The 21908-nt window shown below is 59.9% G+C and overlaps 6 protein-coding genes across 6 annotated transcripts; all 6 read left to right on the forward strand.

The window, feature by feature from the left end:
- Positions 1 to 419: 419 nt before the first annotated feature.
- On the forward strand, positions 420 to 2375 carry LMXM_23_1530 (conserved hypothetical protein; the record flags this gene model as incomplete). Its single annotated transcript, XM_003875758.1, has 1 exon — positions 420 to 2375. One exon carries the CDS (start codon positions 420 to 422, stop codon positions 2373 to 2375), a length of 1956 nt encoding a protein of 651 aa, XP_003875807.1.
- Positions 2376 to 3376: 1001 nt separating this feature from the next.
- On the forward strand, positions 3377 to 6259 carry LMXM_23_1540 (conserved hypothetical protein; the record flags this gene model as incomplete). Its single annotated transcript, XM_003875759.1, has 1 exon — positions 3377 to 6259. One exon carries the CDS (start codon positions 3377 to 3379, stop codon positions 6257 to 6259), a length of 2883 nt encoding a protein of 960 aa, XP_003875808.1.
- A 941-nt stretch (positions 6260 to 7200) lies between these two features.
- LMXM_23_1550 (conserved hypothetical protein) lies at positions 7201 to 9585 on the forward strand (the record flags this gene model as incomplete). Its single annotated transcript, XM_003875760.1, has 1 exon — positions 7201 to 9585. The coding sequence occupies one exon, from the start codon at positions 7201 to 7203 to the stop codon at positions 9583 to 9585; it is 2385 nt and encodes a 794-aa protein (XP_003875809.1).
- Positions 9586 to 13402: 3817 nt separating this feature from the next.
- Positions 13403 to 14422, forward strand: LMXM_23_1560 (conserved hypothetical protein; the record flags this gene model as incomplete). The annotated part of the gene is made up of 1 exon (XM_003875761.1): positions 13403 to 14422. The coding sequence occupies one exon, from the start codon at positions 13403 to 13405 to the stop codon at positions 14420 to 14422; it is 1020 nt and encodes a 339-aa protein (XP_003875810.1).
- Positions 14423 to 15532: 1110 nt separating this feature from the next.
- On the forward strand, positions 15533 to 18310 carry LMXM_23_1570 (neutral sphingomyelinase activation associated factor-like protein; the record flags this gene model as incomplete). Its single annotated transcript, XM_003875762.1, has 1 exon — positions 15533 to 18310. The coding sequence occupies one exon, from the start codon at positions 15533 to 15535 to the stop codon at positions 18308 to 18310; it is 2778 nt and encodes a 925-aa protein (XP_003875811.1).
- A 1208-nt stretch (positions 18311 to 19518) lies between these two features.
- LMXM_23_1580 (conserved hypothetical protein) lies at positions 19519 to 19986 on the forward strand (the record flags this gene model as incomplete). The annotated part of the gene is made up of 1 exon (XM_003875763.1): positions 19519 to 19986. The coding sequence occupies one exon, from the start codon at positions 19519 to 19521 to the stop codon at positions 19984 to 19986; it is 468 nt and encodes a 155-aa protein (XP_003875812.1).
- Positions 19987 to 21908: the final 1922 nt, after the last annotated feature.

Raw genomic sequence — 21908 nt, forward strand, 5'->3', positions numbered from 1 at the left:
TAGAGCACCGCACCAGCCGCCAACGTTCTCGTATAGAACAGCTGACCAAGGAGCTGCAGAGCCTGACGACAGAGCTGGCGCCGGAACTGATTCTCCTCGAGGAGGGTCACCGAATTGCTGAGGGGATGCGCAACCAGCTGCACTACCAGACAATCATTAGCCGAACCTCCTCTTCCTACAGCGGTGAGCTTGCTAGCTTATCGACTGCAAACGGCGCAGGCACCGTGGATCCACGCACCTCGATGGCCTGCCCCCTGTCGGTGCACGGCCTCTCTCTCTTTCCCCGCTGCGTTGCCAACGCTGCTCGACCGCAGGCCGCAGATGTGAATGCTTTTCTGCAGCGCTGCGCGCCACTCTTTCAGTGGAGTGACGAGGAGCAAGCGGTGAAGCCGCCGTTCTTCTTTGATGAGCCGTGCCTCATGGAGCGCGGCAGTGATGGGACGCTGGGCATGTCCGAGGAGAGTGGCGTTCGCGACGCAGCAGTGTGCCGCAACGCTGCATGCCCGTACTGGCACCGCAATCAGCTTACCCACGTCAAGATGGCGGTCATGGTCTTTCTAGACTCCGTGCGTTGTCAGTCGGTGGTCGATGAGTATCTCTGCGCCGTCACCCACGCGACCGCCCGCCTGGCGCGTCACGTGCATCACGCGGACTCCATCTCGTTAGTATGTGCCCTGCTCTGTGAGGTGCTGCAGACATTGATAGCGACTGGGCTGCATGTGAGGCTTCTCGCGGACAAGCAGTCCACACGTGCGATGATGAGCGCCCCCACTGTGAAGGCTACGGACGCGCAACGCGCTTCACCTACCCGCGCCGTCTTTCTGCGGAGCGCCGAAGAGGTGGAGTGCTGGAGCGCTGTCGAGCGGCAGCAACAGCAGCACTCCTCCAGCACCGACTCTTTATCGCTCGCGGCTGCAGCTGCTGCACAGTTCCAGTTGCATCCGAGCTCCTTGTCATGGCGGTGCATGCTGGCCGCCGTGGAGGACGTTGCGCAGCGGCGCTGGCTGGGACACCAGGGCGTGGTCTTGTTTCCCAGCTCGCCAGAGTTGCATCTGCAGTACGTGCTTGCGGTGCTGAGCAGCGGCGGCAGCGTCGCTGAGGTGCTCGAGACTTGTCTGGCATCCTGCCGCACACTTTCTGCTCAGGCGGCTGCCTCTGTAGTGGCGGGTCTGGACTGTGGGCAGTACGCCACCAGGGTGGCACGCCATGCTGCGTACTTGCTTGCTCGTGTGTTTGTGCACGTCGCGCAGACAGACACGGCCGCAGCTTTGGCATTTCTGGCGCCTTTTTTGAGATCCGACGCGGAGGCAGGCGTGGCTGCTCTTCTTCTGCCGTTGGCGCGTCAGAATTTGACGCTTCTGATGGTGGCACTGCGCCGCACCGGTCACCTGCACTACACCAACTTCCTCCCTCTCGCTGCCATCTCCGACATAGCCCTGGAGCTCTCATCGCCGGATGGCGCTAACCCGTCAGAAAGCGGCCGTGACACACTCTACGCAGCGTTGAAGCTGGTCATGTCGTACAAGCGTGACCGCTTTGATGCGCAGCTGGTGAGCTGCTGTGACGCAGCGCTGCAGATTAGCGTCCTGCGAACCTTCTCCTACCGACTGGCGTACATCGAGCGCGTGGTGGAAAAGACGGTTCCGGAGTCGCCGCTATCGCAGGGCGTTCTCTACAGCGAGTACGTGGATGCGGTTGCTGAGCAGCAGTCAGTGCATGCTGCAGCCCTCGTCGCCGACGCTCTTGCGCGCAATGAAGGGGCTTCCTGTACGCTGACGCTGCTACTGCGGGGACGCCTCCGCATGTGGGGGGCGTCCCTCTCATCGGACGCGCAAAACGCTGTGTCGGCGTTCTGCGCGGCGAACCAACTCTCCCCCGACGAGCTCGGTAACATGGCCCACCTTTGGGATGCCTTCCAGACGCCTTGTTCCTCCCGTTCTCCACCTGTGGAGTGGGTATGCGCGTACGCGCTCCACGTGATGTGCACATTGGGTGGCGAGGCTGCTGCAGAGCCGGCATGGGCAAAGATGGACGCGCTGCCGGTGGAGTCGCTGATGCATGACGTAGTCGCTGCCGCCTTTTTCTTCCACGTTCTCCTGCAGCTCAGCGGGGAGGCTCGCAGTGCGACGCTCTTCCACCGCACAGTGCACCGCTGTCTTTCCCTCTTTCTCGAGGCGCACCTCCTCAGCTGGAGCGCACTGGAAGGGTCAGCGGAGAATATGATCGGACTGCCACACTATCTGAGTCTCTGCATCTACCAAGAGGTGCCACTGCTGTTGGGCCCTGGCGCCGACGACACGTTCGCGTGGCGCTGCCTTGTCCTGGAGGTAGCTACCAGTTTGGGTGTTCTCCATCCTCTTCTGGTGACCGCCTAGACATGTAGAGTGGTGATTCCGTGTGCACACTCGTCGGCCGTACCGTCTTCGTAAGCCCTTCCGTCGCGATGCACTTGTGTCAATGCCTTTAAGCCCTAGAACAGAGGTTGAGGGAGGGGGAGACCATTGCGCGGTGGCCCGCCTCCACTCCCTTTTCTTTGCGCCGCCCTACGCTGCGTGCGCCTGTGTGCGTGTGCCACTGCTTTATCAGCGCGACACTCTCTCAATGGGCACGTGCGATGCACTGCTGCCCAGACGCAGACGTTGCAGCGGCGGGCCGCCCTGAGCACGTCTGTGTCCCTCCACTCTCATACGGCATAGCGTCTTCTTCTCAGTCTTCATGCTGTGCATTTCCATCTCTGCACTCCCCCTCCTTGTTGCTCTCTCACCCACATCTCTGCGCTCTGCGTGTCGTGTCATCTGCAACTATCCTGCGCTTGTTTTGTGTGCCTGTCATGCGAGCGTTCCCAAACGAACGCTCTCGACGCCGTGAAGGCCTGCTGCCGCCGCCGCTTGGCCAAGAGAACACCTCTTGTGTTCGCGTCCTTTGTGCCGGCACTCTGGGAAAAGAGGTCAAGGTGACTTTGGAGAAGGGTAGAAAAGACGTAGGGTGCCGCAGCTCACCAGCGGAGGGGATCGGCGCGCAGGCAGACGCTCTTCCGCTGTTCCTGCTAGCGGCGTGCAACTTTCTTTGCCATAGCCTCCCCTCTCTCCGCTCTGTCTTTGCGTCCTTCCGACGTCTCCCTTCTTTGCAGTGCCGAGACGCAGTGTAGCGACACGCGCAATCCGCGCAGAGTGTGTCCCAGCACTCCAAGGACACTGTGCAAGACACACACATATATATATATATACGCAGAGGGGCACACAAACACCCGCACATCTTTGTCTCCGTGTCACACACACAGCACGGCTGTTACGCACATCCCCGCATGCGATTGTGGGCGCCAGCTGTCCCCCCTCTGTGTTTCCTCGCGCCTTTGAGTGGGACCAGGGGGGGGGTCATGCCACCCGCATCCCTGACATTTGAGCCACCATCCGTGGTGGCAGTCTTCGCGTCGCATGCGGTATTGTCCTGGGAGCAACCACGCACCCCACACACCACGCCATTCGCGGAGCACATTGCGTGGGAGTATCAGATCGAGTACAACTGCTCCTGCAGAGTTAGGCAGCAGCCGTACCGCACCACGGGCAGTAACACCTTTGTTCTCTTGGCCACCCCACACGAGGGTGAGACGTACTATGTGCGAGTGGTGGCCAAGGCCAGGTTTGCAGGATCTACTGCCGGTCTCGTCTCCGCCAAGATCGCATTCACTGCGTCCTGCAATGTGACCATACCCTGGCGCTGCTCTGCCCGACCGCCGGTATGCGTCTTCGATGCGCTCTATCTTAGCGCAAACGTGGAGGCCGAGGACATCGCGGCACTGAGTGCCGCGCGCAGCTCTACCATTGACAATGCGGCAGCGCTCGACGGGAAGAGTGTCTGCTACACCCTTGAAGGCGATGTTGCTGTGCACACGTATCGCATGCTCTACAGCGGCACCGCCGCCCTGCCGGTCGGGCAGGCAAGAACGGTATACTACATGGTGGCGACGACGCGGCTGCATACAGGCAAGCGCACCCGCGCAACGGAGTTGCTGAGCATGATACAGCGCGAAGAGGCCTCGATCGTGTTCTGCGGGATTGGCGACGGTGGCCGTCTCGCCCTGTGCGCCGCCCTGACCTTCTTGTCGTTTCTCACGACGGCGTGCCCTGCTCTGTGCGCATCGGTCCTGTGCATCACCTACGGAACGCCCCGCCTGCTGTTAAAGGAGGGACCGCGTCTACTGGCACACACCCTCCCTCTAAGCGGGCAGCTCCTGCATTTCACGCAGCTTCCACTGATCGAGCACACGTCTCTCCTGAGCGACATGGTAGCCCTATCACAGCGGGGCTCTGGCGTCGCTGTCGACACACCACCGCTAGGCTACGCAAACGGATTTTACCGCAACATGCTCCTAGGGGCGCAGTGCCGGGTGACAGACGGGACTGGACTGCACTTCCGCTTCTCATCGCCAGACGAGCTGTCTACCGAGGCGGAGGAGGCGGAGGTGTTTGACGTGGAGGGGCAGCTTCGCGCGTTGTCAGAGCTCTTCTTTCCATCGTCGCCGCAATGGCTGTCGCCGTCTGTTACTTCCGTCAGCTGCCGCACCGAAGGACCGCTGCTGCATGTGAGTGTGGAGGGGGCTAACTTGCACTACTGTCCTCGGGTGTCGTTGACACCGTCGTATCATTTCGGCACTCCGCTCTTCCCGCGTGTCACCGCTAGCACTCCGCTTCATCTCGAGTGCACTGCCTGCCTCCTGCCTTGGGTGCAGCAGCGCGCTGCTGGTGATGGCTTGTGTAACGCGGCTCTATTGAACATATCGGCGTTTCTCCTCGTGCAGACATCCCTGGGCACAGCCTTTGCTCCGGCACCGGCGACGGTGGTGCTCCCGGAGGACTTGCTCGAACTGTTTTGCGCGGCGCAGCAGGGTTCTGCACCGTGGAGTGCCGAGGCTGCTCCGGGGCTTGTTGAGTGCGCCTTGCAGCTGCAGCCGCTTTATTTCTTAACCGGCACCGACGGCGTCGCCTTTTCAACTGCCGCAGGCAATGCGATGCACAATCCGCTTTTCGAGTCCCTGTGCACTCTCGCCTCTGCCGCTGAGGTCATCCTCTCGTCTAGATACGCCGGTGCGACGGCCAAGCCTGGTAGCGGTTTGCTGGGCCTCATTAGTAGTGTAGGGGCTCGGCTCTCTGCCAGGACGGCAGACGCGCCGACGGGCGCGGTACCAGCACTGCGTGTGCCCGGCATCGAGGTGGCCTACCTGAAGAACGCGCTCAAGGAGTGGAACGACACTGGCTTCACCGGCACCGAGGTGTGGAGGTCGCGATGCGCGTCGTGGAGCCAGCGCATCTTCGGCGGGCTGTCGCTTCTCAGTGGAACTTCGTACCGTAACACGCTTGTGCGAATGCTCCGCGTGCTCGACGACGACGCGGAGGTTGACGATGATGCCCCGCTCGCGTGCATCGAGGCGTGCTTGTACGCCCACACAAAGTACCACATCAACGCCGCGCAATCTTCACCGGTACACATGGACCAGTTACTGTGCACAGAGCTCTCTCTTAGCAGCTTTTACGGCGCGGTTGCCCACATCTTCAAGACTGAGGCCAGCTCGACTTCCGGCTCACCACTGCCGTATCTCCGCGAGTCGATGCTGCTGTGGGCCCTGTGCCACTGCTTTGAGCTGAGGCGTGAGGTGGCGCGAACGACATTCTGCTGCAATGTGGGGTGTGCAGGGTGCGGCGTCTCGACGCTCTCCTCATGCATCTCGTCGCTGTTGCACCACGAAGAGGCCCGGCACCATAGGCGCCGTGGGACGTGCTTCCGCACGGTCCAGTGCCGCGTCGCGCCGAGTAGCCTATCGGCTGTTTACTTAGCTGCGCAGACGGGTGTGCGGTGCTGCGTCTTCCTGGCTGCGGAGGCGGCAGACTTGACGAGAGCCGAGTACACCTCAATGAACATTCACATTCAAGAGCACTTGACCTACGCTGGACAGCATCTGTTCCGGGTGATCACAAAGGCTGACGAGCACCTGCAGAGCTTCTCGGACCTGCGCAAGGGGCTTGAGAACGAGGCGTCAGTGGCTGCCTTGATGCCACGGGTAGGTGCAGAGATGTTGGGCGGGCGTGGCACAGAGGAGCAGCGGCTGGTGGTCGCCCTCGCCCCATCGACCTCTCGCCTTCTGGAGCTTATTGCTTGTACCCCCGCCGAGGTGGAGCAGTACGCGCAGAGACTGCGCTCATACTCGGAGGCACTGCTCTTGGACTGTCTCCGCCTTGGAGTTCTTCGAGGGGATGCCGACTGAACGGAGGCGGCTTAGGTGCCTATTGCACTGAAAATGAGCTTCTGCATCGTTGAATGCTATAGATGTACGGCGCCATGTCGTTATGGACTTCACTTTGTCACCGTCGCACACGTACACGCGAGGAGAGAGCGAGCTTGTGTGTGCGTGCGTGTTTGGTGAAGCACAGCGTCGGTGTGGCTTGAATCGGGGAGAGCGCGCGCGTGTGGCTGCGTGGGAAGTGGAGCAGATGACTGGCAGCCGCGTTACAAGAAGAGATTACTGCTGTGGTTGCTTGCTTGTATGCCCGATGCCGTGCCACGCGAATCTGCAGGCTCAGGGGTGCTGCCCCTCCTCTCCTCTGTACAGCCACCGTGTACTATGCAGCAGTCGCCACGTGTGTGCTTGCGCGTTGAGCGTGTCCGTTGCACGAATCTTGTCACTGCAGCGACTCCCTGATTTCTCTATCACTTCTCGGCCATGTTGGTTCTGCCGTAGAGGGAGGATGGATGGATGGAGAGAGGAGACAAACGCACCTGCACGTGCGCGTATGCGCACGTCGTTCCCCTTTTCTCTCTCCGCCACCTCTGCACTTCGTAGCGCACGCAGCGTGCGTGCGGGTGGGCGGAGAGGGCGCTCAGTCAACGTCTGCCTTTTCAAACTCGACGACGACCTTGGCTTCCCTCTATTTCTCTTCCCCTCCGTGCTTCATCTACTTTCGTCATCGCCACCATTTGCCTCATAGTGTCTGCCGTTCACCGCTGAAGCGTCGTTAAACAGACAGCTTTGGGAAGGTCACTGCGCTCTCACCACCGATACTATCGAGCTATCGACACGTTCTTCACAGGTGCGGGCCCCCACACGCAGCGGAGTCATCGCCGACTCTCGCGGTGTGCCTCTCTGCCGGCGAGTCTGCATGAACTTAATAGAACAGGAACGAAAGCTCAGGGAGGGGTGTTAACCAGATGGACGGCGACCCGCGCGTGAGCGCCCTACAATGGGAGGTGACCAAAGAGGCCTCGGCGTCGCCCAAGACGTGGGCGGAGCTGGCCCGCACCACCGCTGCGGTCGCCGTGGTTGATCCTGTGGAAAGGGCGAACGCGGTGACGCTAGTGTACGAGCGCGCCTTGCGAGCGTTTGCTTCCTCCTACAAGCTGTGGACGGCCTACATTAGCTATCGCCAGCAGGAGACCAGTAGGCTGTGTGGACTGAACGAGTGGTTCCAAGCGGTGCGCGAGGTGTACGAGCGGGCGTTGGCGGAGCTCCCGAAGATGCCGATGCTGTGGGTCAGCTACATGGAGTTTGTCGTTGCCTCTGAAGTGCCGCGTGTGACAATGACGCGGCACATACTCGCGCGCGCCTTGGCCGCACTGCCAGCGACTCAGCATCATCATCTCTGGAAAGTTGCAAAACGCTGGTGCGCTATGCCCGTCGTGCCCAGTGCTACAGTGCGGGCTGTCTGGCGGCTTTATCTGTCCTTCCAGCGCTCACTGCATTCGAAACGGGAGTACTTTCAGGTGCTCGTGCAGAAGGGCGACTTCAATGGGTTCCTGCACGAGTGCGTGCACCTGGGGCTGCCCAACAAGTCGAATAAAGGCGCCGTCGAGGAGCGTGACCTGCTCTTGAGCGACATGAGCTTTTGGGAGACGGTGCAGACGGCACTGCAGGGGAAGGGCTGGCGCTTCACAGGCGATATTGGTCCTCTGCGTGAGCTGGTCGCTCTCGGAAAGCGGCGGTGCGCCTCCCCGGTCGAGCTCTCAATGGCCTTTGCCGTTTTCCTTTACGGCCAGGGGCACATGCGAGAGGGTCGACAGGAGCTGCGCCAACTGCTGGACGAGGCACCGGAGGCCCAGACGCTGATCTCGCTTTACCACCTTGCCGTGGAGGTGGAAGACCAACTCGTGGAATCTTTCGCCGTGGACCCCGATCTCAGACGCCTCGACGACGCCGCGTACAACGGTGTGGTGCAGCATCTCTTCGGTGACGGCGACCCACTCAGCCACCTCGAGCGACTTGCGCGCGAGTTCCCACTGCTCCTCAACCAGTCGCAGCTGCGGAATAGCCCGCACAATGCGACACTGTGGCTGAAGCGTGTGGAGCTGGTGCAGGAGGACGTCTACGCAGGACGCTCCACCTTTGACGACCTCGTCGATCTTTACCGCCAGGCTATTCAGCAGTGCACTGCAGGTATGTCGCGTGTGGACGGCGCGGCGGCGCAGCTGTTCTCTTCTTGTGCCCAGGCCCTTATTCGTGGCGGCAAGCTGGACAGCGCCGTATCGGTGCTCAGTGAGGGCGCGTGGTGCGTGCCATTCACCAGTGCCGCGCTCAACGTGCAGCTCCTCGGTCTTCTTGTGGAGGTTCAGCTGATGTCGGCTGCCTCGCCCTTGTCAGTGCGGGATGCGCTCGCGGACAGACTGACCAGCGGTGCTCGCAGTGGCGCTTCAAAGCGCAGCCGAAACGGGCTTCTGCAGTCGAGTGCAGCCCTGCCCCACGTAGTGCACCACCCACACACGTGGATCATGTGGTGTGACGTTTGCGCTGCCTACGACTCAGCCAACGCGGCCGCTTGGCGCCGCCTTGTCGAGGCACTCGCCACCTCGCCCGCCTTCTCCGCGGAAGCCGCCTGCTACGTGGCTCACAAGGCCTACGTCTGTAGGCAAGAGTCCATGGCAGTCATAATGCTGGAGAGGGCCGTTGCTGCCACGCGGCAGCAGCCTACCGCGCAGCTTTTTGTGCTGGAGCAGTACCTCTCCTTCCTGTACCTCCGCGACGGCCGACAGGTGCCGCTGCATCAGTTCCGCGAAGTGTTCAGTCTTCTGCAGCAAGTGACCCCGGTTGCCATACGCACTGCACCGTCTGCCGTCATCGACCTGCACGTCAGCTGCGCTTACATGGAGGCAGCGATCGGCCTGTACGGGACAGCTGTCCGCATGATGCAGGAGATTTCCCTAGTCGCTACTGCAGCGCTTCGTGGGCGTGATGAGCACCTCCGTATCCTGCAGGCCATTCTTGAGCACTCTATCACCTTCACGGAGCAGCGCAGGGGCTACGATTCGGTGCGCACGTACTGCGGGGTTCTTGTTCAGCGCCTCCAGCACGCACTCCTGCTGCAGCGTGTGGCGCTTCACTGGGCCGCGATCGAGAAGCGCTCTGGCAACACGGCACAGGCGCATCTTATCCTCGACGCGTGCGGCGACAGCCAGGATCCGTCCACGGAGCATGGCGAGGTATACTGGCGACTGTGGGAGTCTCTCTGTACAAGTGTGGAGGAGTTCGAAAAGGTGGCTCGGCGACGCCAGCAGGCATTGATTCGCTTCAGCAAACGCGAGAATGCGAAGGGGGCGGAGTAGAGTTGCTGGCATGCGTGCCTGTGTGACGTGGCGCTTCCACCGCGCTGATGCTCGTGCTGTTCGACTTGCCGTACGTCCTCCCTGGGCAACGAAGAAGAGCCTCCCATGAAACGAGGCAACGAACGACTGAGCTGACCCCTTTTCTCACGCGTGACTGTACGGATGAGTGGCTCTTCTCGCCCCCCTCCCCTCCTACCTGTTGCTGCACTTCGCGCCGGCTGTGCCGGCCATGTAGAAGGTGTACTTACGATCGAAGATTCCTCGCCGCGCACTTCTGAGGCGGTCACAGGGGTTTTTTGTTACTGCATACATGCAGCGGGTTCTGATGATGTCGGAGGCCACCTCAGCGGTGGTATCCGCGCCTTGTGCCCACTCTGTGGGGTGGGGGTGGGGGAGCCAAGCAGCATGCAGCCCGCCCTCGGGTCGTGGCTGCGGACTCTCGGTGTTGGCGGACAGATCCGGGCTTGCGTGGCGCCCGAGAGACGTCCGTCCTCGACCGCTCTTGGACGTGCCCACTACAGATTGTGTCGCGAGGATTCAGCAAATATAAGCACGTGATGAGCTCTCTGTGCGCAAGCACTGTCGCCCATCGCTGGCAGGGCGCGCCCCCTCCGAAGAAAGCCTCCCCACGTGAGCAGAGCACGAGGGGCGCACGGAAGAGGCGCGAAGAGGTCCGTACGAGTCAACTCCACAGTGCGTGTGTGCGAAGCATACGGCATCCTCTGCATCCCGACCGGGTGGGATGATGAGGCGCAGATCCCGGAAGCGTGGCGAGAACACCCCGAATGACGCCATCGAGTCAGCGAAACGCTCATGTGGAGAGTCACCGCATCACGCTGTGGGATGCCGCGGCTTGACGCAACTCAGCGGGAGTGGCGCGGCGTGCAGGCCGAGTGCAGGATCTCAGTGGACCCTGACCTGTGGCTGGCCAACTTCCTCCCTGAGCTCACGCGGCATGCGCCTGGGCCACCAGCCCCTGCTGCCTGCACGACGGAGGCCACCGCTCCCCGCTCCTCGGGCAGGGTCCTGGACGCGGCCCGCGTGGGTTAAAGCGTGCAGTGCGCCCAGGTCCGTGTGGCGCTGATCGCGCAGCACGCATGCGAAGAGCGGAGGAGGAGGGACCAGAAGAGCCCGCTAGCGTCATGGGCCGACACGACGGCAGAACGACTCGTCCTACACGACCTGGGCTCAGCCGCGGTGCAGCAGTGGTGGGTGACCTGTGGTTGCACATGGCGTCTGCGTCCTGCGTTGATGGTGGTGTAATACGTTGCGAGAAGCATGCACGCTGCTGCAGCGCGTTGCATGCCAACCTAGCGAGTGAATAAGCACAAATTTTATCTTTTCATGCCGCGGCAGGGGGGGGACGGGGATGGTGGTGCGTGTCGACATGCGGGTTTGCACGCGTGCACGCCCCTCTCGGCGTTGCGTCTCCCCCATTTCCGCAGGTACCTTTGCCACTTGCCTCGCCAGCGTTGGCGGCGGCCGTGCACCCATAATGGATTGGCGCGCACTGCCGTGTGCCGCCTCATTACCCTTTTCCGCTGACTCGTGCTTCTCAGTCCCCCTCCTCGGTCTCTCCCCTCTGTGTGCGCGTCGCCACACTTGTGCACTTTAGGCAGGCGCAGGCGCGTTTTTCTTGCCGCCCCCAGCAGTCTTCCTGCCCTTCCCTTCTCCCTGTCCGCGAGAGCCGCTCCTGATGCCGCTAAGAAGGGGAAGGAGGACAGATCAAAGAGCGCGACTTCATCATCATCCGCTGGCTCGCCTTCGCCAAGTAGTGCGCCGCGTGTTTGCCTTTCGTTGGGGAGAGAGGGTGCACGAAACACATTTCCTCATCCAAACTTCACCTGCGGACATTCGGACTCTGCTCCGGGCCCGAGTCAGCTCGCATGTTGACCACTGATTCGAACGGAACCCTCCACAGTGTATATCAGGCCCTGCGTGCATTGCGCAAGTTGGACATTTTTCTTCAGTGATGTGACGCACCACCGCACTGCGAATAGGGAAATCGACACGACAGCCTCTTGACAGCGGTGCTCGTGCGGACTTCGGGTTGTAATGACAACGTCATCACCATGAGACAGCGTGCTCATTGCCCAAGGTTTGTACCTGCAGTGGTCGAGGGTGATCAGCAAGAAGAGGTACTCTTTTTTCCTCTACTGGAGGAGGCTGAGGTGAAAGTTTCTTGAGCACTACGGCACTCTCCGGCTGACGCGCTTGTATCTCCGCGCCACACCAACGCTGCTGTGGGCACCGGTGTGACAGCACGGCGCAGCAGCAATGCACAGAGCAGAACAGGTTGTGCGTCAACGATACAGTCCTTCTTTTCCGTAAGAGCCATCAGCTGTACCGTGCCGCACAGCACCTTACAACCTCATGCTCTCCTTGGCGTATGCACACGGAAAAGTGCCCAAGAGAAGCTACGGCAACAGCGCTGGCTGACGCAGCTCTTTGCGCTGATGCTGCTGCAACCAACTACATTGCTGCCCGCGTTTACGTCAAGGGAGGCGCAGCGCTTTCCCTCGTTTCTTCTCGCGGAGATGCACTGGGAAACCATTTTCCAGTTTGACCATCGCGCCAGGCCCCCGACGGACGCTCTGGAGAAGCAGCTGCGGGGCGGCGAGGCAGGCTTGTGGGCGGTCTACGAAGCACTCGTCGTCTTGACGGGTTGTATGAGCGAGAGGGACCCGATGTGAGTCAACTTGACGACTGGCAGGCTCGAGACACTCCAGCGCTGCAGGAGGCTCATGGACTCATCTGTGTCGTCTGCGGGTCGCAAGAGGACGAGTTTCAGGAGACAGCTCTGCTGCCACGGCTGCAGCGGCATCTAAGGGCGCCAGCGTGACTCTCATTCGGGAACTAAACACTATGTAGAGCAAATGACATTCGAGTCTGCCGTCATGGGCTCCGCTCCGTTCGGTGCGCCTGCACACGTTAGCGCTGATCAGTCCATCGTCTTTGAGGTGATAGCGCTAGAGAGTGCGTGCACGACGTCGGGAGAGGGCTTTTCAAGTGTCCATACACGGGGCATCTTCCATCCATACTGAGCTGGATGTCAGTCTGTCTCGCCATGGCGCGCGCATGCAATGTGCTGGAGCTCTACAGCAGGTGTGAGGCGACACTAGCTGTGAATGCGTGACTGCTGACTCCGACGAAGTGCGCGTGTGACCACGCGCCGTCCACTTCAGACGCGAGTAGCGGTCAGCCACGGCGGCTCCCCTCCCTCTAATCTCCGTGTTCCTCTTCGTGTGCACCATGCCCGGTCTAGCTGCGAAGTGAGTTGGGTGCGCTCTGACAGAAGGTCCACCGTGAAGAAAATTCGTCCGCTCCTTGGTCTTTTGATGGCTGCGTCGGCGCAGGAGCGCTGCTGCTGCAGTCAGTCAAGATACTCTCTTCATCCACTGCTACGGCGTACACTGCCTCTTTCTACCACCCACCTGCCGTGAGCACTGCGCCAGCTAAGATGACAGGAAGGCAAGGCGGGGGGTGGGTGAGGGGGGGTTAGAACGTACCTGAAGAGGCGCGGCCGGCAGCACAAAGGAGGCGCTGCGCAACGTGCTTCTGCCTTTTGCTTCGAAGCATGCGACCGCTTTGGCTCTCCACCGTTGTCCCCCTCCCTCGCCCTCTCTTTCCCTCGTTTGCACTTTTCTCAGCCGTCATTGCGCCCTCTCTCCACCATCGCCGCGTGAGCATTGCCCCGACTCCGAGTGTCTCCACCCTCAGCAGACAGCGACGCTCGCATATCTTTTTTTCGTTCGAGCTTGTTGGCTTGTGAGCAGCCGTTGTCACGCCAGTCGCGCTTCATCCGGTTTGAGCGGCGATGTGGGCACTGACATGCCTGCCAATTCAGAACGCGGAGGCGGTGCAGCTGATGGAGTGTTACAAGGCGCACAATGCGCTGCAGAGCAACCAGTGGCTTCTGCCACGACACCTGGCCTACTTCGCCGTCCGACCTCTCTATCCGGCACAGCTGGTGCTGCCGACCAGCAGCGTAATTCAGCTTCCGCTCCGCGCCGTTCCCTTCAGCTCGCTGCCGCTCTCGAGAAAGCGCGAGGTCCTCGGCCTGTGCCCGCCGCCCCGCACGCCACCGGGCTCGTGCTCCTTTCTTGAGTGCAGCCGTGCTGCCATGCGATGGCGTCCAGCCTCTCTATCGGAATGCTTTGATGCGGCATTTGTGCGCAGTGACTCCCCGTCGTCTCATCAGCACTTGCTGTGCGCCGCCGACTGCGCTGGGAGCGTGACGGTTGCGGAGGAGGTCACCGTGTTCAACGCTCAAGAGACGAACAATCCGTTTCTCGTCGACGCTGACCTTGTGCACCGCAACCTCCTCACCAAGGAGGCGTACCAGCACTCCATCGGGAGCTCGCTGACCACTATCGCCGCGCAGTTTCGCTACACATCGTTTGACTGGGTCGAGGCGACGGCGCTGGCCGCTGCAGGTCTGCGCGTGCGATCCAGCGCAGCGCCCCATCTCGTCAACTGCGTCGACACACTGAGAGTGGTGCACATCTCACAGCTGCCCTACACGCGCCAACAGGAGCTGGTCGCCCAGATGCCGCGCATGACCCTCATCAAGAGCATGACAATATCGTATTTCTTCTACCGCAAACGCTGGCGCCTTTATAAATCAATGGAGCTAATGCGCCCTCTCCTCCACCGCGACGTTCCGTGCTGCAGCACCCCACAGGCACAAGCCTTGCAGCCGCTGCTTTGGATTGTGGTGGATCTAGACATGGAGTTCCGCGGTACTGTGACGGAGTGTGCACGACACTCACGCAAACAATTTTACAACTCGCAACAACTGGAGGTGGACGCGTGCGCTGTGCCCAGTCGTTCATAGAAGCGCTGGAGTCTGAAAAGAGGAGGGGGGGGACCAAGACACTCCGGCGAGATAGCGGAGGTGATCTTCCTCTTTCAGCGCATACCACCTCTTGTGCACGGAACATCTAGCGTCTCTTCTGCCTTTTAAAAAGTTTCCTTGGCGCTCTGTCGACAGCTCACACCTCTGGCTGCTTGCTACGCTGTCGGTCCACCGACCAGTACTTGCACGCCTCATTGTCACTGCTATCTGCACCATCGTTTAGCACGCTTCTTTCTCTCTCTTCTACAGGCTGCTTGCTGGCGCTCTGCCACTGTTGTCCGAGACGGACTCCTTATTTTCTTTCCGTTTTTTATACGTCTTCTGCTACTCGCATCATCTGCTCTCTCCATCTCTCAAGGCGATCAACTGCCGCGCGCAACCGCGTCCTTGCACTTAGGGTGGCGACCATGCATCCACCGAAGACGTGCACTAGAGCACCCCTACAGCACGCACGCCCGAAGATTGGAGGCAGTGCCTGCAAGAGGGTGACGAGGGCACGGCCACACCAGGGAGGCTGTGCTCGTTCACGTAGCGCGCTACTCTGAGTTGTCCACAAAGCGAAGGTGCGCGTCACTTGACTGACTTCGTTTCACCGATCATAGATGTCCACTGCCTCATCCTCTCCTCCGCTGCGCCCCGCCCCTCACGGCCCCTCCGCTGCTCTCTGCGTCCGCCTTGTTCACCCGCCTCCTTGTTGTTCCCGTGCACTCTGCCTGCTTTTACTCTCGTCTACTTCTCTTGCGCTTCTCTCTTTCCTCATAAATCACCACAAAAACGCTGCACATTCCTACCTCCTTTACTCATGATTGGCCACGTCCCTACCGCCACGCGCTTCCACAGGGCCGCTCACCAAGTGCCAGCTGCGCGCTTTGTCTTGCTGAGGCTGGTACAAGAGCGGGGCCGTTGCGCTGCTCCATTTTTCGCAACTCCTACTTCCCAAATCGACGGTGGTGAGGGGGTGGTACCCAGCAGAGAGGTGTTCACTGCTGCCGCCATCCTCCGCAAGATGACTTGATCAGCTCGTCCGAGATAACAGGCATACATACACATCTACATACGCTCCACACCTGAAAAAAAGCCCCGTGAGCGATGCGTCTCCGGCGCTCTCGTTTGACGCTCTACTGGCTCAAGGACAAGGAATGGTTTCTCGGTGAAGACCAGTGTGTACGGCCACCCTCTGGGTGGCGGTCACTTCTAGGCACTGCCACGGAAGGCACACTGTCCTTGGCGTCGGAGCATCTGTTCTTTGATGACGGCGGCCCAAACGTCGTTATTTTCCCACTGTCAAGAGTGGCGAATGCCGCCGTGCATCGCTGCGATGAGCACATTTCCGTAACGTTCACGTGTAAGAACGCGCTGCAGCGCGAGGTGCTCACGCCGCCAACCGGCAACCACTCGGTTCCTGGCATCTGCAGGCCACACCCGAACAAAGAGACGTGGGTGTTTCACTTTCCACGCACGTCTGAGTGGGTCGCGGAGTCCCTCCGCAGCCTCTTCACTCGACATCGCATCGAGGATATCCTGTCACGCCGCGAGGTTGCTTTGCAGAGTGCTTCCTCCGTTGTCAGCTTCTGTGCGCGGCGTCAGGTGCCGATGCGTGAGCAGAGAGGCGTTCTCTACATCGGCGGTGCCGACCTTGTCTTCGAGCCGCTCTTCCCTTTGCCGGCGCACGGGGTAGTACGGCTGGACCGTCGCCAGTGCCGGCACACCTTTGCACGGTGGATCATCTTTGAGGCTGTGGGGCTCGATGTGTACACGTCCGAGTCAACTGCGGCGACTCCTGCTCTGTCGCTTATCTTCAACAACTCTCGCGAAAGGAATGAGGCTGCGCACCTGCTTGCCGAGCGCCTCGGCGTTCCACCCTACCGTGTGTCCATCCAGGCTATTTCGGAAGCGTGGAGGAACCATACGATGCCCAACTACGAGTACCTCCTGCACCTAAACAAGTGGGCGTCGCGGTGCGCAAACGACGTCTTTCAGTACCCCATCTTTCCTTGGGTACTCGCCGACTACACTTCGTCTGAGCTGGACATTTCTCAGCCGTCGACCTTCCGCGACTTGAGCAAGCCGATCGGTGCCCTCTCCCCGTCGCGGCTGGCCCTCCTCCAGGAGCGGGCTGACTTCTTGCGAGAGACGGAGGAGCCGGCATACTTGTACTCCACGCACTACTCCTCCGCTGCTATCGTCGCCTACTACCTGGTGCGCCCTCAGCCTGAGTTTCAGCTGAGTCTTCAGGGCGGTACGCTCGATGTGCCGGAACGCATCATGGAGTCCATTCCGCAGCTTTGGAACAGCGTCACGACAAACTCGAGCAACTTCCGCGAGCTCATTCCGCAGTTCTTCAACAAAGGCTTCGTGGAACTGTGCGGGCCCCCTCTCCTTCCTCTCGGTTTCCATGCGGACGGGTCTCCAGTGGCCGCGCATGTTAAGCTGCCTCCGTGGGCGGCTAGCAGCGAGGACTTTGTACGTCAACATCGAGCAGCCCTCGAGAGCGATGTCGTCTCCGCGTCTCTCCACTTATGGATCGACCTCGTCTTCGGCATTGCGCAGACTGGCGAGCAGGCGCGTGCGGCGGATAATCTATTTCACCCCTTCTCGTACCCGCAGTGTGGCAGACAGTTGAGCGTGCCTGGACTATACCTCTCATCCCGGGAGTACGCGAGAGAGTTCGGAAACGTGCCGATTCAACTCTTCGCTGACCTGCATCCGCCACGCTCGAGGCTTGTGCACACCCTTGTGTGCACGGCAGAAGCCTTAGAAGCGTGCGGATGCGCGACCAAATCTGCCAATCAGCAGTGCCTATTGCACATGATGGAGGAGCTGCAGTTCATTGAGGACGCGACGGACACGGTCGTCGCGTCGGCGGACGCAGACGACGAAGGCACGCATGGTTTGCCCACGCACGCAGCAGATCTCACCGTCATTTCTACCACCTCGCTGTCTTGCCGCTCAGCTCGTTTCGTCACACTTGGCCACAGTCAAGCCGATCCCGCCACCTCACCGACGGCCGTCCTGCTTGTCGTTGCCAGTGATCAGCGTACGGCGACGCTATTCGACGTCGCGACGGGCAAGCGCATTCGCTCCTTCCCCGACTTTGATGGCCTCATCACCGCCACCGCTTTTCACGACGGCCACATGTTTGTTTTCACAGAGAGCACCAGTTGTTACGTTCTGTCGCTCACCTCGAACGCCGTGGCGCACTTCACCGCTGAGGTGATGCCTGCACCTGTCCTCCACGCTTGCTTCGCATCACAGTTGGTCGTTCTTGCGGACTCCAACGCACAACTTTCGGGCTGGGCACTGCAGCGCGGCACCTCGCCGCTACTCTTTGAGTCGCCACTTTCATTTACGTGCGAGGCCTCCTCGCGGGTCGCGTGCATCGGCTCCTCTGCGGATGGCGACACCGTTGTCGCCGCCACCGAACAGTTGGAAGTCTTTGTTTGTCGCGGAGGCACGTGTTACGAGTGCATGCTTCAACAGGCGCCGGCTTCATCAACGGTGCTGCACATCATGCCGGCAGATCGGCTCACCCGCTTCTGGGTGTTCTTTCTCGAGGAGGCCGCTCTCTATGACCTTGGAGGTCTTCCGCTGCGGCGTATTGTCACCACTGCCGCGTCTATTGTGACGTGCCCTCGGCTGGGCTACCAGCTCTACCCGCTCTGCGTCAACATGGACAACGGGGCACTTGAGGTGTTCCAGCTGCTGCACACTGGAGAGCGCGCCGTATCGCTGCGGTGCAGCTGGCTGCGGTCTCTGCAGCTTTCGTCCGCCGGCAACCTCGTCGCCTTCGTAGGCACCGCCCTTGTCAATTGCGAGCCGTCACTCGTCCTTACGATGGCCGCACTGGCGGCTCAGCCGACAGGGTGAGCCACCTCCTGTGGTGAGACATACCAGCGTCTCCAGCCTCTCGACCATGTCTGCCGCGCCTCGCGTTTGTGCGACTGGGTCTTGAGCTGTTTGTTTCTGTGGTGTGGTTTCTCTCTCTTCCGAGGCCTGCATTAGAGGCCCATCGAACAAGAGAGTTTGTTCAGCAGCATCAGAAAAAGGCAAGCACCACAGCTGCTTGGCCTCTGCGGGCGTGTGTTGTGTGAGCCGACCTCTCATGACGGATGCAGCACACAGAATCTTGCGCTGTTTTGCACGCGTATCCGAGCCCCTATGTAGCGAGCGGCCAGCATCACGGCGGCCATTATTTTAAATCCTCTTCTGTGTGTGGTCCTCAGATCGCGGGGGACACCTCAGCGCGCTTTCAGCGTTCAGTGGCCCCCTAAACTCTGTGGGAGTCGAGAAGTTCATCTGTCCCTGCCAATGCCGAGCCACTTCTTGTGATGACAGGTTGAAATGCCTGAGACGTGGGATGGGGTCTTAGCGCTGTATCGCTGCTGATGTCGGCGTCCATGTTCTGGACGGCGTTGGGTCGGAGCGGCCTGCGACGGTGAACATCCTGGTGCTATCCATACGATTGACGGAGTGTCACGGTGACTGCGACGCACCTCACCGCCGGCCCTCGCTGCCTACTGGTGTGGGGAGAGCCTGAGTGTCACTCCGGAAGAAAGCACCAGGGGTGGCAGCCTGGCATGATAGATAAGCAGGTGTAAAGCGACCTGCTCAGCAGGTGGGCAGGTAGAACCTGAGACACAGGCCGTGCTCAGATGAGTGGGTCGGTGCGCTGCTGTAGTGCGCGTGTCCACAGCTGCTTAGCACTCAGCGAATGGGGCCTGTGACACCCACGCTAGAGTGGCGTTTAGCGCATGTCGTACAGCAGAACGAACGCATCAAGGAAAGCGATCTGTGGGACCTTTATCATTTACTCTTCTCTTCCTCACTTCGTCGGCGTCCCTTTTTCCCCGCCCTGCTACTCGACCATTAACGTTCTCGGTGAATCTTTCCTCTTTGCCCTGCGCCGGTGGTTGTGTGTCTCGTGCTCCACTACGCGTCATGTCTGGCCCGCGTGTCCGACTCACTCTTCCTTTTTCGACTGCTCACCTCCCTCGCCCTGCACCTTCTCTCTCACGTTTCACAACTCCTAGTTGACTCAGAGCCCTTCTCCTTTGCTTTATCGCACCGCCTTCACAATGCCCGCTCCAAAGACCATCTACATTGCCGGCCCCGCTGTGTTCCACCCCGACAACGGCGAGGCGTACTACAACAATGTACGTGCACTGATGAAGGGGAAGGATGTGGTACCACTCATTCCAACGGACAACATCGCCACCGGCGCAGTGAACATCCGCAACAAGAACATTGACATGATCCGGGCGTGCGACGCCATCATCGCCGACCTCTCCCCGTTCCGCTCCAAGGAGCCCGACTGCGGAACCGCCTTCGAGCTCGGCTACGCGGCGGCGCTCGGGAAGGTCCTGCTGACTTTTTCCACTGACACGCGGCCCATGGTGGAAAAATACGGTAGTGAGATGGCAGATGGCCTTTCCGTCGAGAACTTTGGACTGCCGTTCAACCTAATGCTGCACGACGGAACGGACGTGTTCGATTCCTTTGAGGCCGCCTTTGCCTATTTCGTTGAGCACCACCTTACCCCGTAAAGCCAGATATCGAATCTCTTGGCTTTTCCCACATTCCTTCCCTTTACCGCTTCCCTGTTGATCGCAAGCGCATAATGGAAGAGTGGTAACAGCAGAGCGAAAAAAAAACCACCGTGCACCAGAAGTCTCTGCGTGCTCCTCAACTGCAGTGACCCGGCACAGTCCTGCTGGTGGCTGTCGCTCTGCGCTCACGGTGACACGGGTGTTCACGGCAGAGCAAATAGCCATCAGTCAGCGAAAGGAAAAGCATTGTGCCACTAAACGACGAATGCATGTGGGTGTGTGCTGGTGTGCAGTGGACAAGGTATGCCCCGGCACACCCATACCTGCAGGCAAACCAGGCGCCAAGCCGCCGTTCTATTCTTTCGTTTTTATCGATGATTTACCTCCATACACATCGGATAGAGGTCCCTCTGTCTTCCCAGACGATGGCCAGTGGCCGCGCCTCTTCCCGTCTCTTTCTCGTCTGTACCCTGGACAGATCTTGCCGCCGTAGCGAAAGCTCACAGAGTACATCTGCGGCGATGCCGCCATGTTCACATGCTTCAGTGTGCTAGGCGACGTCGCCGCTGTCGGAAAAACGTCACATCTGTCCTTCAATGGTGGTAACCCCCTTGTTATCCCCTCTGTCTTTCAGTCTGTTGTCGTCGAGCACTCCCCACGTCACAACCGTTGCGCTCACTGCGTTTGCGAACACACTCTTTTTTCACTTATCCGGCCCGTGCACCTCTCACAGCACTCAGTGAACCCCTCCCCCTTCCTTCAGGTTCTGCTACTCGCCGCTTCTCTTCCCCATCAGAGCGCTACCCGACTTCCAGCAAAAAAATGTATAGCACAGGGCCTGCGCCCACCGCTGCAGTGGCTGCAAAAGAGCATCAACGGATCGCCTTGGAGAATCCGTATTTGCCTTCGCAGCACAAGCCGCTATCTCCACATACTGGCAGCGTTGCCATCAATAAGCCAAAGCAATATGTCTTTCTCCTAGGTAGCGCGCATGGTTACATGTGTTCCTCCTGCGCGTGCGTCTACAGCCATCATTCGGGTAGCCTGCAAAGGCAGTAGATCTTTCCACCAGTGCACACGTCGGCGATTGCGGCCATACCATTCCTGAAACACATCGGTCACTTCCCACTTGCCGGGGTATATTTCGACCAAGATACACAACTATGCTTTGCATCGGCGTGATCACCTTTCCGCATAGAGGGCTCCTGTTCTCCTGGCTTTCAGTGGCACAGTGGAGAAAAGCGTTTCCCAACTTGACGGTGTCGTCTTCACGTCCCAGGGTTGTGCCGGCGCGGTCTCCCACCGGCGTGCCAATGAGTGGTTGTTCCGTTGTGTGTGCTTGCGCGCCTTGCCTCTGTGACGTGGTAGGGCATGAAGAGGAACGCCCACTGCCCGACTGCGCTACCAGGCCTGTGTGTTGTGTGTGTTTAGCCTGCTGCTGTGTTTGTGTGCATTGTGAGTTGTTTGCATTGCTGCTGCGCCGTGTGCGGACGTGTGTGGTGTAGCACTGTGATGATGATGGTTGTGGTTATGGGTGTGTTTCTGTTATTCCTTGGGTGTGTGTGGTCTATTAAAGGTTGTTGTGTGCGTGTGTTATGGTACGGGTACGGGTACGGGTACGGGTACGGGTACGGGTACGGGTACGGGTACGGGTACGGGTACGGGTACGGGTACGGGTACGGGTACGGGTACGGGTACGGGTTAGGGTTAGGGTTAGGGTTAGGGTTAGGGTTAGGGTTAGGGTTAGGGTTAGGGTTAGGGTTAGGGTTAGGGTTAGGGTTAGGGTTAGGGTTAGGGTTAGGGTTAGGGTTAGGGTTAGGGTTAGGGTTAGGGTTAGGGTTAGGGTTAGGGTTAGGGTTAGGGTTAGGGTTAGGGTTAGGGTTAGGGTTAGGGTTAGGGTTAGGGTTAGGGTTAGGGTT

This window comes from Leishmania mexicana, chromosome 23, assembly GCF_000234665.1.
Source record: "Leishmania mexicana MHOM/GT/2001/U1103 complete genome, chromosome 23".
In the NCBI taxonomy this organism is placed as follows: Eukaryota; Euglenozoa; class Kinetoplastea; order Trypanosomatida; family Trypanosomatidae; genus Leishmania; species Leishmania mexicana.